The 26590-nt window shown below is 45.8% G+C and overlaps 1 protein-coding gene across 3 annotated transcripts in view; it reads right to left on the reverse strand.

Annotated features, from left to right (window-relative positions):
• Window positions 1–26153, reverse strand: part of cacnb4a (calcium channel, voltage-dependent, beta 4a subunit) — a 315102-nt gene extending 288949 nt beyond the window's left edge. For all 3 annotated transcript variants that reach the window (XM_048535245.2, XM_048535244.2, XM_048535247.2), the window contains exons 1-2: window positions 25870–26153; window positions 25250–25342 (exon numbers count right to left, since the gene is read on the reverse strand). In XM_048535245.2, coding sequence (XP_048391202.1) covers window positions 25250–25342; window positions 25870–25953 — 177 coding nt within the window. In that variant the 5' untranslated portion in view covers window positions 25954–26153. The remainder of the gene's footprint in view (window positions 1–25249; window positions 25343–25869) is intronic.
• Between the last annotated feature and the right edge of the window lie 437 nt (window positions 26154–26590).

A 26590-nucleotide genomic window follows, 5' to 3' on the forward strand; every position in this document is an offset into this window, starting at 1 on the left:
CAGGCATTTTGACTATGTGGCCTGCAAATGCACCCTTTGCATTTGCAGTAGCTGCAAATGCAGCCTAAAAAATTAAAAAGTTTCCCTCTTGGGATAATGACAAGAAGAATGGTTTTCTCTCTGAGAGAGAATCTGTAAAATTCCCATTCCTAGAAAACAGTGGAGGATGAGTCATGAAATTTGCTCAAGGCAGAGTTAGATACAGAGATAACAAGGTGTGAAGCTGGATGAAAACAGCAGGCCAAGCAGCATCAGAGGAGCAGAGAAACTGACGTTTCAGCTCTGGGCCGTTCTTCAGAAATCCAGACCTGAAACATCAGCTTTCCTGCTCCTCTGATGCTGCTTGGCCTGCTGTGCTCATCCAGCTCTACACCTTGTTATCTCAAATTCTCCAGCATTGGCAGGTCCTACTATCACAAAATTAGATACAGTTGTGACAGACAATGGTATCAAGGGTTAACAGGACACTGGAGTGGAGACATCACATCACCTTGTTTAGGGGTGGAACATACTCGAAAGGCTGAATGGCCTACTCCTGATCCTAAATTCTACATACCTTTGTCCCTTTGAACCTTGTTCACTGAAACCCTATCTCTCCTACAGTTCAATACCCAAATCCGAACACAATTATCTGAAAGGAATACAGTCAATGCTTGTACAACTGAAGCATCTTTTTCTCACACTTCTGAAGCTACAGCTTGTTCTTTTGGACTGCTCAGTGATAACAAGAAAAAAATGTCAGCAGTAGACAAGTGGATAGAGAGAAATAAGAAAATAAAAACAGGAAATGCCAAAGTGATTGCTGCACCAGAATTAAGTGCTGTGCAACAAATGCCTATGCCTTGAACATACACAGCATTGTTAACACGGGGAAATGTCCCACAACAAATTATAGGAGTATCATACAATAGAATTTGACACCAAGTCACATAAATTATATGAGAACAGGTGACTAAAAACTTAGTCAAAGAGGAAGACATTATGGAGCAATGAGAGCGAGATAGGCCAAGACATTGAAAATCCTTTGTTACATGAACATCAAACATGCATATATCAAATGCAGATAGATCACAGAAACAATAAAAACAGGAACACAAGTAGGCCATTTAGCTCTTCAAACCTGCTCCACCATTCAATATGATTGTAGTGATTATAACGAGGTCAGCCATTTGGATCTCACAGAATACGAGTTCCCTGGTTGGGGCTATTCATCTATTCCAATCAGGCAGTCCTGGTTGACATGAACGAATGAATGTCAGGGATATTCAGTCCCTAGAAAATCTGACTCAGTGAGAAGCAGTGCTACTGTCAAAGGCGATACATTTATAAATAAAGGGCCATTGCTGATGGGATGCTGGCCTCTGGTCATCCAATTCACTGCCCTGTTCCCACTTTGTCCTCATGTCCTTTGATCCCTTTGGCCCTTTAATCCAACGTTTATGTCTCAACTGCTTTCTGTGGCAGAGAATTCAACAGGCTCACCACTCTCTGGATGAAGAAATTTCTCCTCAGCTCAGTCTTTATAGCCTGCCCCATTTCTTTAGACTGTGACCCCTGGTCATTAGGAACATCTTCATCCACTTACCCTGTCTAGACCTTTTAGAATTTTATAGGTTTTACTATGAGGACCCCCTCAAACTTGTAAACTCCACTGACTACAGGCCTAACCAATCCAATCTGTCTTCACACATTCGTCCTGCATTCCAGGAGTTGAGATTAAATTGCCCCTTAAGGACCATGACAAAATTGCATAGGGTAGCAATTTGCTATTGGAGATGGTTTAAAGGAATGAGGCTGAAAAATTATGCCAACTAAAATATCAAGATGGCTGACAGGAAGCACACACACACACACACACACACACACACACGTACTAAAGATGCAGCTCCGAACATATTGGTGAAAGAAAAAGTACAGTATCTAGAAGCAATACCAGAAACAGGCTTGCATATGCAAATAATAATCCAGGGAACCACTTCATGCCCCCACTGTCAAGCTTTGTTTGTCTTGAGAATGTCAGTACTGTCCTTGGGGCTGCCTGTGGCCAAAAAGGAACTTACTCACCTGAGTACAAAGCTGAAGGGAAACAGAAATGCTCCCCCGATTCCATATTTAAAGAACAAGGTAAATGTTTTGGCGCATATTGTTAGGATGTAAAAGTCATTAACGTACCTATTAAACAACATCCCATGTGTGATTGCTAACATACAGTGTGTAATATTGTACTGATGGCCCATTTCTCCAGTCATGCTGTCGCCTGTGATGATATTTCATCTAAAGAAGGGGTTATGACCATATTATGGCCATAGACCTTAGCAGCTTACGATTTCATTCGGAACCGAAAGTAGACAAAAAGTGAGTTTCGTCAAACCTATAAAAGAATAAAGCCAAAAGGTTCAACTGTTTTGAATAAACATGATTTGCTATACAACATCAAACAGTAATATGCACAATGATGTGTATAGAAATTATTTCAATACCCAGATATGTGGGATGCTCTAATCCAATACTCAGTATGTTAAACCTATACTGTTTTGAATACATCAAATACGAAATGAGGTCAAGATGCAGAGCATACATTTCTTAGTAACTATCTCCAGGTATAATGACACAAGAGGTCATCAAATCTCATTAAATGAGATTAATCTTGAAACTCTCTCAAAAACTATTCCAACATGGATTGCTTCAATGATGGTTTATGTTGAGGTCATATACATTCTTGTCCTAGGTTCACATGCTACTGGACTCCAAAAATTAAACTCCAGTACTTATGCAAATCCATTTTTTTTACTTACAGCTAGCACCATCTCCAAACTAGTTCAGCTGCGTACAGCAGACATTCTTTGCGGCTTTTCAAGGCCCACTCCCACGTTTGCCAATATACACCTGTTCTATCAATCAATAAGATCATGGTTGCTCTCTTGGTAAACAAAATGTGGAGCTGGATGAACACAGCAGGCCAAGCAGCATCTCAGGAGCACAAAAGCTGACGTTTCGGGGTCTTTGACAGATGGGCGTGGGAAGGATATTTCCTTTTGTTTCAAACCTAGACATTGCCGTTTTAGAACAGAGATAAGAATTTTTTTTTCTCTCTCAGAGGGTGTGTGAATTTGGAACTCTGTCTCAAAAGGTGCTGGAAGCTCAAACATTTTTTATGGGAGAAATGGATAAGAGTCTTGCTGGGAAGAGAATCAAAGGTTATTGGGATTAGATGAGAATATGAAATTTGAAAGCAAAACAGGTCAATCACGATTTTACTGAACAGGCTGGACGGTCTACTTCTGGCCATGCATGTTCATTTATTTAGTTATTTCAAAGTTCACTATTGATTTGTTTGCCTTATTAAAATGTTCACCTTTTTGTTATCACAACAAAAACGTACCTTTTTGTTGTGATAACAGAAACATGTGTTTTGTGAATACAATCAAGGCCACATTTTGGGCAGGCTTTGGAGGAAGTAACTCTGCATTGATGCTAGGTGATCATTTTAAACATTCCAGCAGAACACAGACAATATATATAATAGTATGGAACGAAGTAACAATAGGTAGAGTGTATCAAGAGTTCTGCCATAAAAATGCTCCCACCATGGAAATGTTGCAATTGGTACAATTCACACATAATCATGTGCAGCTGTTCCTGTTGTTGTTGGACTCAACATGCACTTAACATGGTAGCCAAAGGAGCACCATGGAAATTACAATGGAAAGGGTGGCCATCACTATGATTACTGTCACTTCCAATCTGAAAAAACCTATATTCTTAGGTTTATTCTTTCTGTCCTTTCCTGCCATTCTCTGATCTTCATTTCCCATAGTACAATTTTGCTCTCTTGCTTTGATTCACCCCCTTACGAGCTATATCTACCCAATTTGTCATAGATCACTGGCTCTCTTAGGACAAAAAAAGTTGTGACAATTAGGAGATTTCAACAAATTGTAAGGATTATTTTTTGGCTTGTTAATAAGATAAACATCTTACCAACAAGTATTCATCTGTTTACCATTGCCTCTTTCTCAAACCTGTGATTATTTTTTCTCCAGCTTTGTTGATGTAAATAAAACATATCCTACAAACTTCTAAGCATCATCTTCCACATGTGAGATAACACCCTATCTAAGACTTGTGGTGAGGCATTATACAGTTAAATGCATTGCTTCTTAGAATCAGAGTAGGTCAAACCATCACTAGTCAGTGCATGATAACAAAGTGTGGGGCTGGATGAACACAGCAGGCCAAGCAGCATCTAGGAGCACTAAAGCTGGCGTTTCTGCTGGACCTGCTGTGTTCATCCAGCTCCACACTTTGTTATCTTGGATTCTCCAGCATCTGCAGTTTCCATTATCACTAGTCAGTGCATGCTTCATTTCTTCAAATGCTTTCTGACGCTCCAAAGACCAATCCCAATCTGCTCCATGTCTGAGTAATTAATACAGAAGAGACAAAATGTTTTAGCTAATTCATGGATAAACTCAAAACAATACACAAAAATTTCACTGAATGCTCCAAGTTCTTTGTTCTACTGTCTCTTTGCTTTGAAAACAGATTATACCATTTGTTTTATTCTTCATGGTCAAGACTCTTTGAGGGTTATGTGATGAAGAATTTGTCTCCAATCATGGCACAAAACAGACATCTTTACATCATCTCCCCATTATACACAGTACCTGATATCTGGCTTCCTTAGAGGGATTAAATCACAGGTGGTCTTCATGTAATGTTCCCTTGACTAATGTTATAGCAACTTTTCATGTCCTGTGTCCTGTTTTCTTGCGATGCATCTTTATTTCTACATAAATGTCTCATCTTCAGCTTTTGCATAATTTCACTGAGGTTCTTATTGCTATTTGCAGAGAAAGAAATGAGACGAGGTTTAGAACTGAAACAGAGAAAGAAGGACAAGAGAAAAGTTGAAAGGGACAGAGAGAGAGACAAAAAACCTGAAAATGAGAAAGAGACAAAGAGAAAGAACTGAAAGAATAGAATACCCTTATTTGTCACACGTACTCATACACAGGAATACAGGGAAAAGTTTTACAATGTCACCTGTTATTGTGTTATGTTAGGTACAAGGACCGAGGTACAAATCTTAGGTACAACAAGTAGGAATAAAAAAAAGTAGTTGAAATACTTTACAGTGATTCATAGAATAAGTCAGAAATAAGACACAGTTAAAAGGATAGACATTATAGTCTGTTAAACAAATTACAAATAAACATTACATTGCAGTATCAGAGATAATGGGAACTGCAGATGCTGGAGAATTCCAAGATAATAAAATGTGAGGCTGGATGAACACAGCAGGCCAAGCAGCATCTCAGGAGCACAAAAGCTGACGTTTCGGGCCTAGACCCTTCATCAGAGATGGGGATGGGGTGAGGGTTCTGGAATAAATAGGGAGAGAGGGTGAGGCGGACCGAAGATGGAGAGAAAAGAAGATAGGTGGAGAGGAGAGTATAGGTGGGGAGGTAGGGAGGGGATAGGTCAGTCCAGGGAAGACGGACAGGTCAAGGAGGTGGGATGAGGTTAGTAGGTAGCGGGGGGTGCGGCTTGGGGTGGGAGGAAGGGATGGGTGAGAGGAAGAACGGGTTAGGGAGGCAGAGACAGGTTGGACTGGTTTTGGGATGCAGTGGGTGGAGGGGAAGAGCTGGGCTGGTTGTGTGGTGCAGTGGGGGGAGGGGATGAACTGGGCTGGTTTAGGGATGCAGTTGGGGAAGGGGAGATTTTGAAACTGGTGAAGTCCACATTGATACCATTAGGCTGCAGGGTTCCCAGGCGGAATATGAGTTGCTGTTCCTGCAACCTTCGGTTGGCATCATTGTGGCACTGCAGGAGGCCCATGATGGACATGTCATCTCAAGAATGGGAGGGGGAGTGGAAATGGTTTGCGACTGGGAGGTGCAGTTGTTTGTTGTGAACTGAGCAGAGGTGTTCTGCAAAGCGGTCTCCAAGCCTCCGCTTGGTTTCTCCAATGTAGAGAAAGCCACACCGGGTATAGTGGATGCAGTATACCACATTGGCAGATGTGCAGGTGAACCTCTGCTTAATGTGGAATGTCATCTTGGGGCCTGGGATGGGAGTGAGGGGGGAGGTGTGGGGGCAAGTGTAGCATTTCCTGCGGTTGCAGGGGAAGGTGCTGGGTGTGGTGGGGTTGGAGGGCAGTGTGGAGCAAACAAGGGAGTCACGGAGAGAGTGGTCTCTCCGGAAAGCAGACAGGGGTGGGGATGGAAAAATGTCTTGGGTGGTGGGGTCAGATTGTAGATGGCGGAAGTGTCGGAGGATAATGTGTTGTATCCGGAGGTTGGTGGGGTGGTGTGTGAGAACGAGGGGGATCCTCTTTGGGCGGTTGTGGTGGGGGCGGGGTGTGAGGGACGTGTTGCGGGAAATACCGGAGACGAGGTCGAGGGCGTTCTCGATCACTGTGGGGGGAAAGTTGCGGTCCTTAAAGAACATGGACATCTGGGATGTGCGGGAGTGGAATGTCTTATCGTGGGAGCAGATGCGGCGGAGGAATTGGGAATAGGGGAATCAATTTTTGCAGGAGGGTGGGTGGAAGTCCTGGAGGAGGTGGAGGGCGTGGGTGGTGTCACGGACGTAGGTAGGGAGTCCATCCCCTATTCCCAATTCCTCCGCCTCCGCCGCATCTGCTCCCACGATAAGACATTCCACTCCCGCACATCCCAAGTGTCCAAGTTCTTCCAGGACCGCAACATTCCCCCCACAGTGATCGAGAACGCCCTTGACCGTGTCTCCCGTATTTCACGCAACACATCCCTCACACCCCACCCCCGCCACAACCGCCCAAAGAGGATCCCCCTCGTTCTCACACACCACCCCACCAACCTCCGGATACAACGCATCATCCTCCGAAACTTCCGCCATTTACAATCCGACCCCACCACCCAAGACATTTTTCCATCCCCCCTGTCTGCTTTCCGGAGAGACCACTCTCTCCGTGACTCCCTTGTTTGTTCCACACTCCCCTCCAACCCCACCACACCCGGCACCTTCCCCTGCAACCGCAGGAAATGCTACACTTGCCCCCACACCTCCCCCCTCACCCCCATCCCAGGCCCCAAGATGACATTCCACATTAAGCAGAGGTTCACCTGCACATCTGCCAATGTGGTATACTGCATCCACTGTACCCGGTGTGGCTTCCTCTACATTGGGGAAACCAAGCGGAGGCTTGGAGACCGCTTTGCAGAACACCTCCGCTCAGTTCACAACAAACAACTGCACCTCCCAGTCGCAAACCATTTCCACTCCCTCTCCCATTCTTGAGATGACATGTCCATCATGGGCCTCCTGCAGTGCCACAATGATGCCACCCGAAGGTTGCAGGAACAGCAACTCATATTCCGCCTGGGAACCCTGCAGCCTAATGGTATCAATGTGGACTTCACCAGTTTCAAAATCTCCCCTTCCCCCACCGCATCCCTAAACCAGCCCAGTTCGTCCCCTCCACCCACTGCACCACACAACCAGTCCAACCTGCCTCTGCCTCCCTAACCTGTTCTTCCTCTCACCCATCCCTTCCTCCCACACCAAGCCGAACCCCCATCTGCCTCCTCACCTCATCCCACCTCCTTGACCTGTCCGTCTTCCCTGGACTGACCTATCCCCTCCCTACCTCCCCACCTATACTCTCTCCACCAATCTTCTTTTCTCTCCATCTTCGATCCGCCTCCCCCTCTCTCCCTATTTATTCCAGAACCCTCCCCCCATCCCCCTCTCCGATGAAGGGTCTAGGCCCGAAACGTCAGACTTTGTGCTCCTGAGATGCTGCTTGGCCTGCTGTGTTCATCCAGTCTCACATTTTGTTGTCTTGGATTCTCCAGCATCTGCAGTTCCCATTATCTCTCCACACAGAGACTCACTCCCAATACCAACCATCACACAGAGACTCACTCCCCATACCAACCTCCACTCAGGGACACACTCCCCATACCAACCTCCACTCAGGGACACACTCCCCATAACAACCTCCACTCAGGGACACACTCCCCATAAAAACCTCCACGCAGGGACACACTCCCCATAACAACCTCCACTCAGGGACACACTCCCCATACCAACCTCCACTCAGGGACACACTCCCCATAACAACCTCCACTCAGGGACACACTCCCCATAAAAACCTCCACGCAGGGACACACTCCCCATAACAACCTCCACGCAGGGACACACTCCCAATACCAACCTCCACGCAGGGACACACTCCCAATACCAACCTCCACGCAGGGACACACTCCCAATACCAACCTCCACTCAGGGACACACTCCCAATACCAACCTCCACTCAGGGACACACTCCCAATACCAACCTCCACTCAGGGACACACTCCCAATACCAACCTCCACTCAGGGACACACTCCCAATACCAACCGCCACTCAGGGACACACTCCCAATACCAACCGCCACTCAGGGACACACTCCCAATACCAACCGCCACTCAGGGACACACTCCCAATACCAACCGCCACTCAGGGACACACTCCCAATACCAACCGCCACTCAGGGACACACTCCCAATACCAACCGCCACTCAGGGACACACTCCCAATACCAACCGCCACTCAGGGACACACTCCCAATACCAACCGCCACTCAGGGACACACTCCCAATACCAACCGCCACTCAGGGACACACTCCCAATACCAACCTCCACTCAGGGACACACTCCCAATACCAACCTCCACTCAGGGACACACTCCCAATACCAACCTCCACTCAGGGACACACTCCCAATACCAACCTCCACTCAGGGACACACTCCCAATACCAACCTCCACTCAGGGACACACTCCCAATACCAACCTCCACTCAGGGACACACTCCCAATACCAACCTCCACTCAGGGACACACTCCCAATACCAACCTCCACTCAGGGACACACTCCCAATACCAACCTCCACTCAGGGACACACTCCCAATACCAACCTCCACTCAGGGACACACTCCCAATACCAACCTCCACTCAGGGACACACTCCCAATACCAACCTCCACTCAGGGACACACTCCCAATACCAACCTCCACTCAGGGACACACTCCCAATACCAACCGCCACTCAGGGACACACTCCCAATACCAACCGCCACTCAGGGACACACTCCCAATACCAACCGCCACTCAGGGACACACTCCCAATACCAACCTCCACTCAGGGACACACTCCAAATACCAACCTCCACTCAGGGACACACTCCCAATACCAACCTCCACTCAGGGACACACTCCCAATACCAACCGCCACTCAGGGACACACTCCCAATACCAACCGCCACTCAGGGACACACTCCCAATACCAACCTCCACTCAGGGACACACTCCCAATACCAACCTCCACACAGGGACACACTCCCAATACCAACCTCCACTCAGGGACACACTCCCAATACCAACCTCCACTCAGGGACACACTCCCAATACCAACCTCCACTCAGGGACACACTCCCAATACCAACCTCCACTCAGGGACACACTCCCAATACCAACCTCCACTCAGGGACACACTCCCAATACCAACCTCCACTCAGGGACACACTCCCAATACCAACCTCCACTCAGGGACACACTCCCAATACCAACCTCCACTCAGGGACACACTCCCAATACCAACCTCCACTCAGGGACACACTCCCAATACCAACCTCCACTCAGGGACACACTCCCAATACCAGCCTCCACTCAGGGACACACTCCCCACACCAACCTCCACTCAGGGACACACTCCCCATGCCATCTGCCACTCAGGGAGACACTCCCCATACCAACCTGCACTCACTGAGTCATTCCCCAGACCAACCCCCACTGAAGGACTCACTCCCTACACCAGTCTCCACTCAGGAACTCACACCCTGCACCAACCTCCGCTCCGGACTCATTCTCTGTGCCGACCTGCAAACTGGACTCACAGCCCATGCCATCCCCCACTCCGGACTAACTCCCACGTCAACATTCACTCCAGACTCACGACCCGCACCAACATTCACTCTGGACTGACTCCCTGTGCCAGCTCCACTTTGGGACTCAATTCCCCACACCAGTCCCTGCCCTGGGACTCAATTCCCTGTACCGATCACCATTCTGCGGCTGAGATAATAAAATGTGAGGCTGGATGACCACAGCAGGCCAAGCAGCATCTCAGGAGCACGAAAGCTGATGTTTCGGGCCTAGACCCTTCGTCAGAGAGGGGGATGGGGTGAGGGCTCTGGAATAAATAGGAAGAGAGGGGGAGGCGGACCGAAGATGGAGAGAAAAGAAGATAGGTGGGGAGGAGAGTATAGGTGGGGAGGTAGGGAGGCGATAGGTCAATCCAGGGAAGACGGACAGGTCAAGGAGGTGGGATGAGGTTAGTAGGTAGGAGATGGAGGTGCGGCTTGGGGTGGGAGGAAGGGATGGGTGAGAGGAAGAACAGTTTCGGGAGGCAGAGACAGGTTGGACTGGTTTTGGGATGCAGTGGGTGGAGGGGAAGGGTCTAGGACCGAAACGTCAGCTTTTGTGCTCCTGAGATGCTGCTGGGCCTGCTGTGTTCATCCAGCCTCACATTTCATTATCTTGGATTCTCCAGCATCTGCAGTTCCCATTATCACCATTCTGGGGCTGGTTTCCCTGCACATGTCACTGCTCCGGGACTCAATTCCCTGTACCGGTCACCACTCCAGGACCCGATTCCCTGCACCGGTCACCAATCCAGGACTCGATTCCCTGCAGCAGTCACTGCTCCAGGACCCAATTCCCTGCACTGGTCACTGCTCCCTGACTTGATTTCCCACACGGTTCACTGCTCCCAGACTCGATTTCCCACTCTGGTCACTGCTCTGGGGCTCTATTCCCTGCACTGGTTATTGCTCCGTGACTCGATTCCCCACCCCTGTCACCGCTCTGGGACTCGATTCCCCACACTGGTCCCCACTCCGGGACTCAATTTCCTATACTGGTCACTGCTCTGGGACTCAATTCCCTGCACTGGTCACCACTCCGGGACTCGATTTCCTGCACCGGTCACCTCTCTGGGTCTAGATTCCCCACACCAGTCACTGCCCTGGGACTCGATTCCCCATACAGGTCACCGCTCCAGGACTCCATTACTGACACTTGTCATTAGTTGAGAAAAATTGTGAGAAGGCGGGAAAAGAAGAGAGAAGAAAGAATAGAGGAAGCTGATGTGCTGAAAATTTTGTCAAACATTAAGATTGACAAGTCGCCGGGCCCGGACCAGATTTGTCCTCGGCTGCTTTGGGAAGCGAGAAATGCAATTGCTTCGCCACTTGCGAAGATCTTTGCATCCTCGCTCTCCACTGGAGTCGTACCTGAGGACTGGAGAAAGGCAAATGTAATTCCTCTCTTCAAGAAAGGAAATAGGGAAATCCCCGGCAATTACAGACCAGTAAGCCTCACATCTGTCATCTGCAAGGTGTTAGAAAGGATTCTGAGGGATAGGATTTATGACCATCTGGAAGAGCATGGCTTGATCAAATGCAGTCAACACGGCTTTGACAGGGGCAGGTCATGCCTCACAAACCTTATCAAGTTCTTTGAGGATGTGACTAGAAAAGTTGATGAGGGTCAAGCTGTGGATGTGGTGTATATGGACTTCAGTAAGGCATTTGATAAGGTTCCCCATGGTAGGTTCATTCAGAAGGTCAGGAGGAATGGGATACAGGGGAACTTAGCTGCCTGGATACAGAATTGGCTGGCCAACAGAAGACAGCGAGTGGTAGTAGAAGGAAAATATTCTGCCTGGAAGTCAGTGGTGAGTGGTGTTCCACAGGGCTCTGTCCTTGGGCCTCTACTGTTTGTAATTTTTAATAATGACTTGGATGAGGGGATTGAAGGATGGGTCAGCAAGTTTGCAGACGACACAAAGGTCGGAGGTGTCGTTGACAGTGTAGAGGGCTGTTGTAGGCTGCAGCGGGACATTGACAGGATGCAGAGATGGGCTGAGAGGTGGCAGATGGAGTTCAACCTGGATAAATGCGAGGTGATGCATTTTGGAAGGTCGAATTTGAAAGCTGAGTACAGGATTAAGTATAGGATTCTTGGCAGTGTGGAGGAACAGAGGGATCTTGGTGTGCAGATACATAGATCCCTTAAAATGGCCACCCAAGTGGACAGGGTTGTTAAGAAAGCATATGGTGTTTTGGCTTTCATTAACAGGGGGATTGAGTTTAAGAGTCGTGAGATCTTGTTGCAGCTCTATAAAACTTTGGTTAGACCACACTTGGAATACTGCGTCCAGTTCTGGTCGCCCTATCATAGGAAAGATGTGGATGCTTTGGAGAGGGTTCAGAGGAGGTTTACCAGGATGCTGCCTGGACTGGAGGGCTTATCTTATGAAGAGAGGTTGACTGAGCTCGGTCTCTTTTCATTGGAGAAAAGGAGGAGAGGGGACCTCATTGAGGTATACAAGATAATGGGAGGCATAGATAGAGTTGATAGCCAGAGACTATTTCCCAGGGCAGAAATGGCTAGCACGAGGGGTCATAGTTTTAAGCTGGTTGGAGGAAAGTATAGAGGGGATGTCAGAGGCGGGTTCTTTACACAGAGAGTTGTGAGAGCATGGAATGCGTTGCCAGCAGGAGTTGTGGAAGCAAGGTCATTGGGGTCATTTAAGAGACTGCTGGACATGCATATGGTCACAGAAATTTGAGGGTGCATACATGAGGATCAATGGCCGGCACAACATTGTGGGCTGAAGGGCCTGTTCTGTGCTGTACTGTTCTATGTTCTAAAGAAAAGGAACAGACAGAGCAGAGGAGCTCTGCCTGGAGAGTCTTACTCTGCTGACATCTTGGTGAAATAGAGGGGAACGAGAGAGAGAGAAAACTGAAAGGGAGAAACAGTGGCAGAACCAATTCCAAAAGGGAGAAATGAAGAGTCAGAGAAACTAAACGAGAGACAAAACTGAAAGAGAGAGAAAAATAGACAAAACTAGAAAGTGAGAAAGACAATGTGTGAGAGAAAAAGGGAAAAAGAAACAAGGAAGAAATAGGGACTGAGACAGACACAACTGGACAGGAGAAAAAAAAGAGGATGAAAGCATGAAACAGGGAGCCAGAGTTGAAAAGGAAATCGTAAACATGAGTCACAAATGCACAGCAACTTGTGGTAGTGAGTCTGCTGTGAGAAAGGGAGCATGGAAACCTCTCGGCTAATCAATATCAGTTTGTATATCTGTTCATTCAGTGATTTGTTTGGCTGTGTGATTTAACTGAGCTGGGAATGCAATGCATTATATAATATTTCAACCTGAATTTTGCCTTTACTGGGCAAGGAAGAACCCCAAGGAATCTAACACCAGCTTTATCACAATTCCAAGAGGAACCTGTTTGTGTCTTAAAATTACTTTGCTTCATGTTTCTCAGGAATGCAACTACAACACTGAAAACAGCCTGTATCAGATGCTGCAGTGAATAAACAGTTAATCTGTCACCAGTTGCTCTGCATCTCTGCTTGAAAAGAACTTGCACCCTTGCACAGCTCAGTGAGGATTCTTCATTCTGACTGGTGAAGAGCTGTAATCACATATCCCCCCTGTAGAGGGCACTGTGCTAGATAGAGACACTTATGAAAGATAACAAGGTGTGGAGCTGGATGAACACAGCAGGCCAAACTGAGGAGCAGGAAAGCTGACGTTTCGGGCCTTGACCCTTCATCAGAAATTGGGGAGGGGAAGAGTGTTCTGAAATAAATAGGGAGAGAGGGGAGGTGGATTGAAGATGGATAGAGGAGAAGATAGGTGGAGAGGAGACAGACAAGTTAAAGAGGCAGGGGTGGAGCAATTAGAGATGAGTGTAGGTGGGGAGGTGGAGAGGGGATAGATCAGTCCGGGCAGCACGGACAGGTCAAGGGGGTGCGGGATGAGGTTAGTAGGTAGGAGATGGGGGTGCAGCTTGAGGTGGGAGGAGGGGATAGGTGAGAGGAAGAACAGGTTAGGGAGGTGGGGACAAGCTGGACTGGTTTTGGGATGCAGTGGGGGGAGGGGAAGAACTGGGCTGGTTTTGGGGTGCAGTGGGGGAAGGGAAGATTTTGAAGCTTGTGAAGTCCACATTGATACCATTGGGCTGCAGGGTTCCCAAGCGGAATATGAGTTGCTGTTCCTGGAACTTTTGGGTGGCATCGTTGTGGCACTGCAGGAGGCCCAGGATGGACATGTCGTCTGCGGAATGGGAGGGGGAGTTGAAATGGTTTGCGACTGGGAGGTGCAGATGTTTAGTGCAAACTGAGCGCAGGCCTTCTGCAAAGCGGTTTCCAAGCCTCCACTTGTTTTCCCCAATGCAGAGGAGGCCACAACGAGTACAGCGGATGGAGTATATCATATTAGCAGATGTGCAGGTGAATATCTGCTTGATGTGGAAAGTCTTCATGGGGCCTGGGATGGGGGTGAGGGAGGAGGTATGGGGGCCGGTGTAGCACTTCCTGCGGTTGCAGGGAAATGTGCCGGATGTGGTGGGGCTGGAGGGGAGTGTGGAGCAGACAAGGCAGTCACGGAGAGCGTGGTCCCTCCAGAAAGCAGACAAGGGTGGGGAAGAAAACATGTCTTTGGTGGTGGGGTCGGATTGCAGATGGCGGAAGTGTCCTCTGACATTTTTCCCTGCAACTGCAGGAAGTGCTACACTTGCCCCCACACCACCTCCCACACCCCCATCCAAGGCCCCAAGACGACTTTCCACATCAAGCAGATGTTCACTTGCACATCCACCAATGTGGTATACTGCATCCACTGTACCCGTTGTGGCCTCCTCTGCATCACAGAAACCAAGCGTAGGTTTGGGGACCGCTTTGCAGAACACCTCCGCTCGGTTTGCAATAAACAGCTGCACCTCCCAGTTGCGAACCATTTCAACTCCCCCTCCCATTCCTCAGACGACATGTCCATCCTGGACCTCCTGCAATGTCACTACGATGCCACCCGAAGGTTGCAGGAACAGCAACTCGTGTTCCGCTTGGGAACCCTGCGGCCCAATGATATCAATGTGGACTTCACAAGCTTCAAAATCTCCCCTTCCCCCACCGCAACCCAAAACCAGCCCAGCCTGTCTCTGCCTCCCTAACCTGTTCTTCCTCTCACCCATCCCTTCCTCCCACTCCAAGCCGCACCTCCATCTCCTACCTACTAACCTCATCCCACCTCCTTGACCTGTCCGTCTTCCCTGGACAGACCTATCCCCTCCCTACCTCTCCACCTATACTCTCCTCTCCACCTATCTTCTTTTCTCTCCATCTTCGGTCCGCCTCCCCCTCTCTCCCTATTTATTCCAGAACTCTCTCCCCATCCCCCTCTCTGATGAAGGGTCTAGGCCCGAAACGTCAGCTTTTGTGCTCCTGAGATGCTGCTTGGCCTGCTGTGTTCATCCAGCTCCACACTTTGCTATCTCCAATTTATCTCATCTCTCTTCACTTTTGATTGCTCCAGCCCAGGCCATATCCTGGTGAACTTCTTCTGCATCTCCTCTCGTGCAATTACATCCTTCCCATAGTGTGCTGACCAGAACTGCACACAGTGACCTCACTAACATCAGGTACAGCCCCATCATGACAATCTTTCTTCTCCTGAATAATAAAGGCAAGTATCTCATTGCCTTCTTAAACACCTCATCGGCCTGTTCTTTTGCCTTCAGGGATTTGTTGACAAGGCACAGCATGGTTCCCCTGATTCTCTGCACTTGTTAGGGTCCTATCATTCATGCATACTCTTAAAGTGCTACACTTCCCAACTTTCAGGATTAAATACCATTTGCCACTGTTCAATCCACTGACCAGTCTGTCTATACTGTTCTTTAGTCTCAGGCTTTCCTTCTTACTATTCACCAAATCACCAATTTTTATGTCATACACAAAATTACCGTCAGAAGTGACACGATACCAGGTTATAGTCCAATATCATGAAGCTTTAAGAGTGCTGCTCTTTCATCAGGTGGAGTCTATCGGATACTCGTGAGGTGATGTGCTTGGGCAAGGCAAGGGAATACATGATGAACAGTAGGACCCTGGGAAGCACAGAGATGAGAGGGGCTTTGTTATGCATGCCTACCAGCCCCTTTAGGTGGCCACAGCGGTAGATAAAGTGGTTAGGATAGTTTCCTTTATTTGCTGAGGCATAAAACTTAAGAGGAGGCAAGGTATGCAGGAACTTTATAAAATGGTGGGAGGTGATGGCCTAATGGTATTATCCAGCAACCCAGGTAATGTTCTGCAAAGGTGAGTTTGAATCCTGCCACAGCAGATGGTGGGATACAAATCCAATCAACATCTGAAATTAAGCATCTCATGATGACCAAATACTCATCTGATTCTCTACTGCCGTTTAGGGAAGTAAACTTGCAGTCCATGCTTTCTCTGGCCTACATGTGAATCCATACTGAAAGCAATTGTACCTTAGGGGTCCTCTGGGGGCGTTTAGGGATGGGCAATACATGCTGGCCTAGCCAGTAATACGTGTATCCCATAAATGAAGAAACAAAAAGGCCAGTGCAGTTCTGAAATCCACATCATAGGAGAGATATAATAGCACTGGAGAGGATGCAGAGGAGATTTACCGGAATGCTGCCTGGGTTGGAGAGTTTCAGTTATGAAGAGAGATTGGACAGACTGGGGTTGTTTTCCTTGGAGCAAAGGGGACTGAGGGGGAACATGATTAAAATGTAAAAAATGATGAGGGGTATAGACAGTGTAAACAGGAAGGAACTTATCCTCTTGGCAGAGGGATCAATGACCAAGGGCAGAGATTTAAGGTAAAGGGCAGAAGGTTTAGAGAGGATGTGCGGAAAACATTTTCATCCAGAGTGGTGAAAATCTGGAACTCACTGTCAGCATGATAGAGACAGACACGCTCACAACATTTAAGAAATATTTTCATGCGCACTTGCAATGATAATGTATACAAGGTTATGATCCAAGCGCTGGAAATTGGGATTAGAACAGTTAGGTGCTTGTTTTAAATCTGCACAAAATCGATGGGCCAAAGAGTCTTTTTTTATGCTTTTGATGTCCATGTATTCATGACTTGCTACCTAGGTTCAAAAAACACAGGAACAAAAACAAAGTTGCTGCAAAAGCTCAGCGGGTCTGGCAGCATCTGTGAAGGTAAAAACAGAATTAACGTTTCAGGTCTGGTGATCCTACTTCCCCTCAGAACTGATGGTGGCTGGGAAAACATCAGTTTATTTGCAGGAAAAAGGGGAGGGTGATGGGGTAGGGAGTGAACGATAGGATAGAGCCGAAAGAGAGAGAAAAGAGCAGTTGGACAGACAAAGAATTGATAATGATCAGACTGGGAGGGTGAACAGTTGGTAATGGGGACTATTAATGATTAATAACAGGTAGTATGTAGTGCCAGGCTATGCGGTAACAAGACCTGGTGTGTGGGTGGGGGCCTGGGACACAGGAGAGTTTAGGCCCTAAAATCATTGAAGTTGAAATTGAGTCCGGAGGCCTGCAGGGTCCCCAAGTGGAGAATGTGGTGTTGTTCTTCTAGCTTGTGTTGAGCTTCGCTGGAACACTGCAGCAAACTAGAGACAGAGATGTTGGCCAGAGAGCAGGGTGGTGTGTTAAAGTGGCAGGTAACGTATAGTTCAGGGTCTTTTTTGCAAGCAGAACGTAGATGCTCTGCAAAGTGGTCACTTAGTCTATGCTTTGTTTCCCCAAAGTAGAGGAGGCCACATCGTGAGCAGCAAATGCAGTAGACTAGATTCTGGGAAGTGCAGGTTAAGTTGGGAGTCTTTCTCCCAGGGAATGAATATCAATTACAAGGGAACGTACATTTATGGTAAAGCAGGGTGAGTTTAAAAAGAATGTGAGAGACAGTTTTTTTTTTACACAGAGGGTGGTAAGTGCCTGGAATATGCTGTCAGATGAAGTGGTAGAGGCGAATGCAATAGCAATGTTGCATTGAGGCACCTTGACAAATATATGAATAAGCAGGGAAAACAAACTACATTATGGCAAAAGGATTTTAGGTCCGAAAGGCATTGTGTGTCAACGTGGGTTTGGTAGGCCGAAGGGCTTATTCCTGTGTCGTACTGTTCTTTGAAAGGTATGATTCTGAGTATTACTGTGACAGGCTGTTGCTTGACTAGTCTGTGAGATAGCTCTCTTATTGATATTAGTGAGGTCTTTGCAGAGTGGACAGGGCTGTGTCTTCTGCCCGTGCTGAAGTCAATGCCAAGTGATCCATCTGGAGGGCAGTTAAGAGCCAACCCCCTTGGTGCAGGTTAGAGGTCAGCCTGGGGAAGAATAGCAGTTCCTTCATGAAAAGGCCAGACAGGTGTTTACATCAATTGACAATGGTTTTTAACAACTTACAATTTACTGAACTCAAATTCCTCAATTTGTCAATTAGTGCCGATACCACATGCCATCTCCTCTCTTGAAAGTCTCCCTTATTTATCAGACTGTCCATAAGTTCAAAAGTTCTGCAGCTCCACAATACTCTCTATGCCATTATCAATTCTACATTTATTTATTTAATAAAGAACAGGTTTAACGTAATCTCTAATGCTAACTTATTATTTAATTGCTAAATTTAGAGTGCAAATTAATAACTGAAGACTTGCAATTTATATTCAGAGTCCATGTGACAGGTATGACTCAGTTCACAGGACTCCCACTTCTGAGTCTGGAGATTGTAGGTTGAGGGCCCATTTCAGGAATTGGGCACAAAATATCAGGCTGACACTTCAGTGCAGTACTAAGACAGTGTTACGTTGACAAAAGTGCTGTGTTTCAAATATGATGTTAAACAAGGCCCTATCTTGTCTGCACAGCTGGATACTGGGTTGGCACAGCAGCTCAGTGGTGAGCACTGCTGCCTCACAGCACCAGAGACTTGGGTTCAATCCAACCCTTGGGCAACTGCCTGTGTGGAGTTTGCACGTTCTCCTTGTTTCTGCATGGGTTTCCTCCAGATGCTCCAGTTTCCTCCCACAGTCCAAAGATGTGCAGGTTAGGTGGATTGGCCATGCTAAATTTCCCATAGTGTTCGGGGATGTGTAGCTTAGGTAGGTTTTGGGGGGATGGGTCAAGGTGGGATACTCTAAGGGTCGGTGTGGACTTGTTGGGCCAAAGGGGCTGTTTCCACACTGTAGGGATTCTATGAAGCACTTCACACTTTTATAACAGATCCTGTGGTATAATTTGAAGATGAGCAGCTATTTCTGGTGTCCTGACTAATATGTTCCTTTCAACCAACATCATGAAAACAGATTAACTGGTCATTGTTGTGGTGGCTGGCATGAGGTCAGCCAGGTGAATCTCATAGAATATGAGTGCCCTGATTGGAGCTGTTCACCTCATCCAATCCAGGAGCCCTGGCTGACAGATGTGGTGCCAATATTTAAGAAAGGTGGTAAGGAAAAGCCAGGGAGCAATAGACTGGTGAGCCTGACATCTGTGGTGGGAAAGTTGTTGGAAAGTATTCTGAAGGACAGAATTTACATGTATTTGAAAGGGAAAGGACTGATTAGGGATAATTAACAAGGCTTTGTAAGTGAGAAATTGTGAAACTATCATGATTGAGTTTTTTGAAAAAGTAATGAAGGGGATTGATGGGGCAGAGCAGCGGACACGGTCTATATGGATTCAATAAGGCATTGGACAAGGTTCCTCATGGTAGAGTGGTTAGCAAGGTTAGATCTCATGGAATACAGGAAGAACCAGCCATTTGGATACAGAACTGGATAGAAGATAGAAAACAGAAAGTGGTGGAAGAGTGTTGTTTTTCAGACAGGAGGCCTGTGACCAGTGGTGTGCCATAAGGATCGGTGCTGGGTCCATTGCTTTTTGTCATCTATATAAATGATGTGGATGTGAGCACAGCAGGTATGGTTAGTAAGACTGCAGGTGACACCAAAATTGTTGGTGTACTGGACAGCAAAGAAGATTACCTCAAGAGTACAACGGGATCTTGATCAGATGGGATAATCAGCCGAGGAGCAGCAGATGGAGTTTAATTTAGATAAGTGTGAGGTGCTGCATTTTGGAAAGGCAAATCAGGGCAGGACCTATATGCCTAATGGTAAGATCCTGCAGAGTGTTATTGAACAAAGAGTCCATGGAGTGCAGGTTCACAGTTCCTTGAAAGTAGAGTCGTAGGTAGACAGGGTAGTGAAGGCGGCATTTGGTATGCTTGGCTTTATTGGTCAGTGCATTGAGTATTGGAGTTTGGAGGTTATGTTGTGGCTGTACAGGACATTGGTTTGGCCACCATTAGAATACCACATGCACTTCTAGTCTCCCTGCCATAGGAAGGATGTTGTGAAACTTGAAAGGATTCAGAAAAGATTTACAATGATGTTGCCAGATTTGGAGGGTTTGAACTATAGGGGCAGGCTGAGGCTATTTTCCCTGCAGAAGTGGAGGCTGAGGGGTGACCTTATCGAGATTTATAAAATCATGAGGGTCATGGATCAGGTGAACAGACAAGGTCTTTTCCCCAAGGTGGGGGAGTCCAAAACTAGAGGTTTTAGGTGAGAGGGGAAAGCTTTAGAAGGGATCTAAGAAGCAACTTTTCACACAGAGCATAGTGCATGTATGGAATGAGCTGCCACAGAAAGAGATGGAGGCTGATACAGTTACAATATTTAAAAGGCATCTGGGTGGATAGATAAATAGGTGGTGTATAGAGGGACATGGGCCAAATATTGGCAAATGGGACTAGGTATATTTAGGATATCTGGTCGGCATGGACAAGTTGGATCAAAGGGGTCTGTTTCCATGCTGTACATCTCTATGACTCTGTGTAAACAGGGATGTCAAGGGTTCTGTTCACACTAGGAGCCAGCAGTGTGCTTGTTGAGTCAGTGTTATGTGTAAATAAAGGATGACTTGGTGACAAGACACTGGCCTTTATGGAGTTATTTCAATTGTCATATCAGTATCTGTGCGAGATTACTATTTGGCTGTTACATTTCCTAAACAATAGCAGTAATACACGCCAGGAGTACTTTGTTGGTTATGAAACATGTTGGAATGTTCATGATCATGAAAGGTGGAAATGGGAATGAAATAATAGAAGTCTTTCTTTCTTTGACTTTTCCATTAGCTACTGTATTACTTTTCTCATCACGCTACTCGTTTCATTGCTTAGATTATTATGCTAGTGATAAAAATTGACTAACGTATTTTAACTTATATCATCTGATTTTTAATACCTGGGACCTCCTGTGAACTGTGAATTCTTTTAGAAAGGGAAAATACTGAAATAAGACCATCACAGTGGTGACCTAATCAGTTTGAGCACACTCCATCTGTAAGAATCAGTCAACATTGTTATAAAAAGGCATTGAAACTGAGCGCTATACCTCCTCGTCAGTTCATACCTTTCTAGAGGTAATAGAAATACACAGAAATATACATCAGAATTGTATGTCAGGCGAGAGTTTTTGGACAGAGAACACGTGTGCTGTTTTCTGATAGGTTGAAAGAAATGCAGTGAGAGACAGAGTCTTCCAGTTATACTGTGATCAATTAATTTTCCTTCTCCCCGTCCCAGATATTAAAATCACATGATGGAAGATGAAATTTGTTAGTCCATTTTTACCACAAAAAAGAAACATCCAATCACCATGATCACATTGTCATCTACAAATTTTGCCTCTGCTGAAGACACAATGAAACAAGTGTGGTCTCATATCAAAACCTATCATCTCAAGGACTTCTTTTGAAAGTGCCTATTCTCACTTCTTGTCACCTGGTCATAACAAGGTTCCCCCACAATATACTTATAAGAACCTCTCTGGTGATATCCCATTGTGTCTAAATTGAATTTCCCAAGCTCAAAGTCAATTTGAAATTTGCACCTATACAAATGGCAACATGTTTAAGGATCTCTATCTTCAGATTCACCACAACCAATGCAAAAGTGAGTAATTTCATTAAAGGGGCAGTTGCTATTTCTGACAGCACAAAGCAACACTTCAATCAATTGGATATCCATTCTATATGTTCAGCATATCTCCTTAGAAGTTGAATAGCTATCATCTACAAAATGATCATAGGGCCATAATTAATAATGAGCATCAACAGAAAAATGACAGGAAGACAGCAGCTTCATGAATTGAATAAGGAAAACATGTGATATTAAGATATGTTTTAAATCTTAATAATCCTCTCATCTACATCATTGGTTTGCTTGCCTACTCTAAGACCTAATTTTAGCTACTGAGAGCATACAGAATATGAAACAGCTTTTAAATTAATAGAATCATAGAATTGTACAGTACAGAAGGAGGCCATTTGACCCATCATGTTTGCACTGCTCCTCAAGAGCTACCCAACTAGTCCCATTCTCCAGCCCTATGTTCGTGGTCCTCTAAAGTCATTACTTTCAAATATGTATCCAGCTCTCTTCTGAATCCTCCTATAGAATCCACCTCCACTACTCTCCCTGACTGTGCATTCCAAATCCTAAAATCTCTCTGAGAAAAAAAGTTTCTCCTCCTAGCTCCTCCTGCTGACAATCTTGAAATTGTGATCCCTAGTCACTGACATACCAACTAGTGGAAACAGAATAACCCTCTTCACCCTGTCAAAATTGCACATGATCTTGAACTCCTCAATAAAATCACCTCTTATTCTTTACTTACCTTTGAACTTTCTCCAAGGCTTGAGCATCCTTCCAGGTGCCCAAAGCTAAAAACAAAACTCCGAAAGTGATCTGACCAATGATTTGTAAATGTGTAGTGCTACTTATATGCTATGCCTCTATTTATATACTGAAGCCTATAAGCTTTTTATGAACGGTTTCAAATTGCTTGGCCAAGATTCAGAGAATTGCGCACATGAACCTCTACCCCTGTACTCCCTTCAAAGTTGTATCACTGAGCCTGTATTCTCGCACCATGTTTCTTCAATCAAAATGCATTACCTCGCATTTCATCGCATTGAAATCTGCGAGGTCATTTAGCCCAACTTGACAATGTCCCTCTAAAGTCAGTCAGCATCATCCTCACAATTCACTATTCTCTCTAGCTTAGTATCATTTGCAAAATTAGAGATTTTGCCCTCAACATCCATCTCCAAATCGTTCGCATAAATCAAAAAAGGCAAGGGTCCCAACACCAATATCGGGGAAGCACCACTTTGAATTTGTCTCCAATCTGAGAAATGGCCATCTCTACTTATCATCCGTTACCCAACAACTAATCCATGCTGTCAAAGACACATTAATCCCAAACATTTTTAAATTTGTTAACCAAACTGCCATGTGGCATGATACCAAATGCTTTCTGAAAGTCCAATACACAACATCCACAGCACTGCCCTCACCCATTGTCTGAATCTTCATAAATATAATTCAAAACTATGTACATACATGTAATAAGTTTTCTTTAGCCTATAATACCATAATCACTCAAATGGGAGTTTTCAGGTTCAAAGTATCAAAGTGAGTGGATACAGTGCATGGAATTGTTGCAATTGCTGAGTTCAATAATTTGAATGCAGATTTCTTCCATCACAATGTAGCATTGATGGCCAAGGAGAATCATCTTATGACTGCATCAGACCAAGTCTTCAATGTATAATTCAGCTTGATAGCTGAACAGTGGTGTTTTGCCAGAGCTCCTACCATTTGAATGCATTGTGAAACCAAGGCCCTCAGACAGATATTAAAGATTGATACTGCTAATCAGAAAGAACCACCAAACCCTCCCAATGCCATTTCTGATGTTGCTTCCTCACCCAAAGCTACCATAAATAGATTAATTGCTAATTTGCCTTATTGTTGTTGGTGGAGTATTGCTCTGCGCAAAATGGCTGCTGCATCTCACCTTTACAGTAGTAAATATGGTACAGATTACCTGAGAGCTCTGTGACATCACTGATGACATGATTAGATGCTATATAAATGTGTTCATCAATAAAAAAAAATTTTAAATAAACATTATGATTAAAGATTTGCACTTGTGCACAATATAGCAAAACATAAATGTGAAGAATGCTTCTGTGATTTTCATTCAAAGTTGTGTATGTGTTTAAAAACGCAGTACATCTCTAACACAACTGTTGTAGATTGTAATCCACTTTATTTTAGCGTCTAATCACATCATCAGTTCAAGAGGAACTCAGGATAAGCAGTAAATGCTGACAATTTCACTGACATCCCATGAATGAATAAAAATATTCATTTTCACAAATGTCATTTTCTCAATCTGCCCAGCAGCATGGAATCATGAGGGTGGTAACATACTAAACTCTAGGCATGTCACAGCTTAGTGACACAAGTATATTCAGTATAGATTCTTGATCTGAACGTAGAGCAGCAGCAACATTTCTTAATCTGGAACATTACAGTTGTTAGAGCAGAGAAGCTCATTCCAGAGTGTTCCTGTCTGGCATAACTTTTTTTTGGCAATACTCATTTCAGACGGTTGTAAATGGGGTCATCCACTTTTCGACCTTTTGCGTTTAGTCATGACATTAAGCCAATCAAAGGGAATCTGAAACAAAAAATCACCACCGCTCCTAGCTGCCCACAAACGCCTCCTATCCCCAACTCACAACCTTCAAGTCATAGTAGAGTCATACAGCAGTATAGCTTGGAAACAGACGCTTCGGTCCACTCATTCATGCTGACCATATATCCTAAATTAATCCTGTCCCAATTGCCAGCATGTAGCCCATATCCTTCTAAACCCTTCTGCTTCATATATACATCCAGATGCCTTTTAAATAGTGTAGTTGTACCTGTCTCCACCACTTCCTCTGGCAACTCATTGAGAGTCAAAATTATCTCTATCAATCAACAAAGTCACATCTCTAAATCCGAAACCCTTCTTCAAGCTTGTAATCATTATGCTATTAGTGATGACACTAATGGATAATGCTAATTAGACCCAATTTATATTATAACAGCTTTCTCAGATTTAAATAAAAGGCTTTAATGGAAAGAAAATAGAACGTGCTGGCAAAGTCAATATATCTCCTTATCAAAAAATATAAATTGTGCCATATTTAAATTTCTTCAGGGCTAAATAGGCTATCAAGTGTCACAAAGCTGCAATGTCACGGTGGTAGTACTTTTAATTAATGGGTTCAAAAGTTCAGGAATCGCTGTCATGAGCATTTACCGAGGATTTTCTGCTGACGAAGTCCACGAAGTGCAGGGAGAAGAATCCTAGTCTTTGCTTAGGTCCCCTGATACACAGTGGTAACGTCCCTACCTCTCGTCCAGGGGATCAGGGCTCAAGTTCCGCCTCCTCAGGAAAGGTTGATTGGAAAACATCTATCGTGCCCTACCTGTCGGAGAATGAAGCTGGTGGAAGTTGTCTCGGACGATGTGCTTCCATCGGAACGTTTCAACCTGCTCCTCCTCCTGTTCACCCGGGTCAACTTGCCGAACATGGGAGGAGGGAAGAGAAAGGGGATACGTGAATGAATTGCTGCTCGATTTAACTGTCAAATCATATAACATTGAATCAGTGGGCCGTAGCAATAACATACAACGCGTTAGAAAAAATGAACTGTCTTTTCTAATAAAAAGGAATCAGCCTTACAGAATTAATTTGCAAAAAAAGTTTCTCTTTACAATGAGAGGGGAAACCTTAGAAAAAGAGAAGTTGCATTCCTTATCTGAGCGTGCTCACGGAATGGAATAATTAAAAGTAGCACTTTTTTGATTATTTCAACATCAGTTCACGCTCCTGTTTAGGCTACGGTCATGCAAAATAAATCACAAATTGGCGTGCAGGAGAAAGGAGCCTGTCAACCCCCCCCCCCCCTAACAATTTCAGAAACGCAAACAGAAATTGCTGGAAGAGCTCAGCGGATCTGGCAGCATCTGCAGACAGGAATCAGAATTAAGGTTTTGGGTCGAGTGACCCTTCCTCAGAGGTTAATAATTTGAGGCAATCCCTTACCTGAAAGATGGGCGGCTGTAGCCCATCGCCTGGAATGTCTTTGGTGAATAAAGGTCCAACTCCGGACATCTTCAGATAGATCATGAGCTCGGGACGCTGCTGGAGCTGCTTTAGCTGGAATGAGGGATCCAGTCCATCGAGCTGGCGCTACTCCAGCCCCTGGTGGCTCTCACTAGCCGCTGGAGCTGGCCATCGAGACGTGCTGTCTGGCTGATGGAAGAGGGAGGGGTGAGTTACCGTACCCACCGTCTGATCCCTACACCTCCCACCCCTCCCCCTCAGGAATTCACTCAGTCCCAGGCACGGCCGTAGCTGCCCTCACCACCCCCACAGCCCCCTGCAGCCAGTCAGGAAGGTGTCAGGAATTATAGGAGGAAACCGGGGCGAGAAATATATCCGCCTAGGGAGGGGGAGGGATGACAGGAGGAGGGGTCAGTAATGCAGCGAGGAAAATTAGGAACCGGGCTGGGAAGAATGACCTTGTGCAATCTGGCCTCCTGTCCGCGGAGATGTGCCTGGTGTGTTCAACGCAGTTTGTACAGTCAGGGCTGTTCACCTTCGGGGAGCTGGCGGGGAAATTACAGCCTTTTTTTTCCTCCTGTGCGAAAGACGTCCCAATCTAACGACTGCAGCAAACGCATCGTTTTTTTGGATCATTTGCACCGCCAGGAAGAATTACGAGTGGCAGGTCATCATGTTTGTAATTATTACCACGAGTCTT

This window comes from Stegostoma tigrinum, chromosome 7 (genome assembly GCF_030684315.1).
Source record: "Stegostoma tigrinum isolate sSteTig4 chromosome 7, sSteTig4.hap1, whole genome shotgun sequence".
Lineage (NCBI taxonomy): Eukaryota > Metazoa > Chordata > Chondrichthyes > Orectolobiformes > Stegostomatidae > Stegostoma > Stegostoma tigrinum.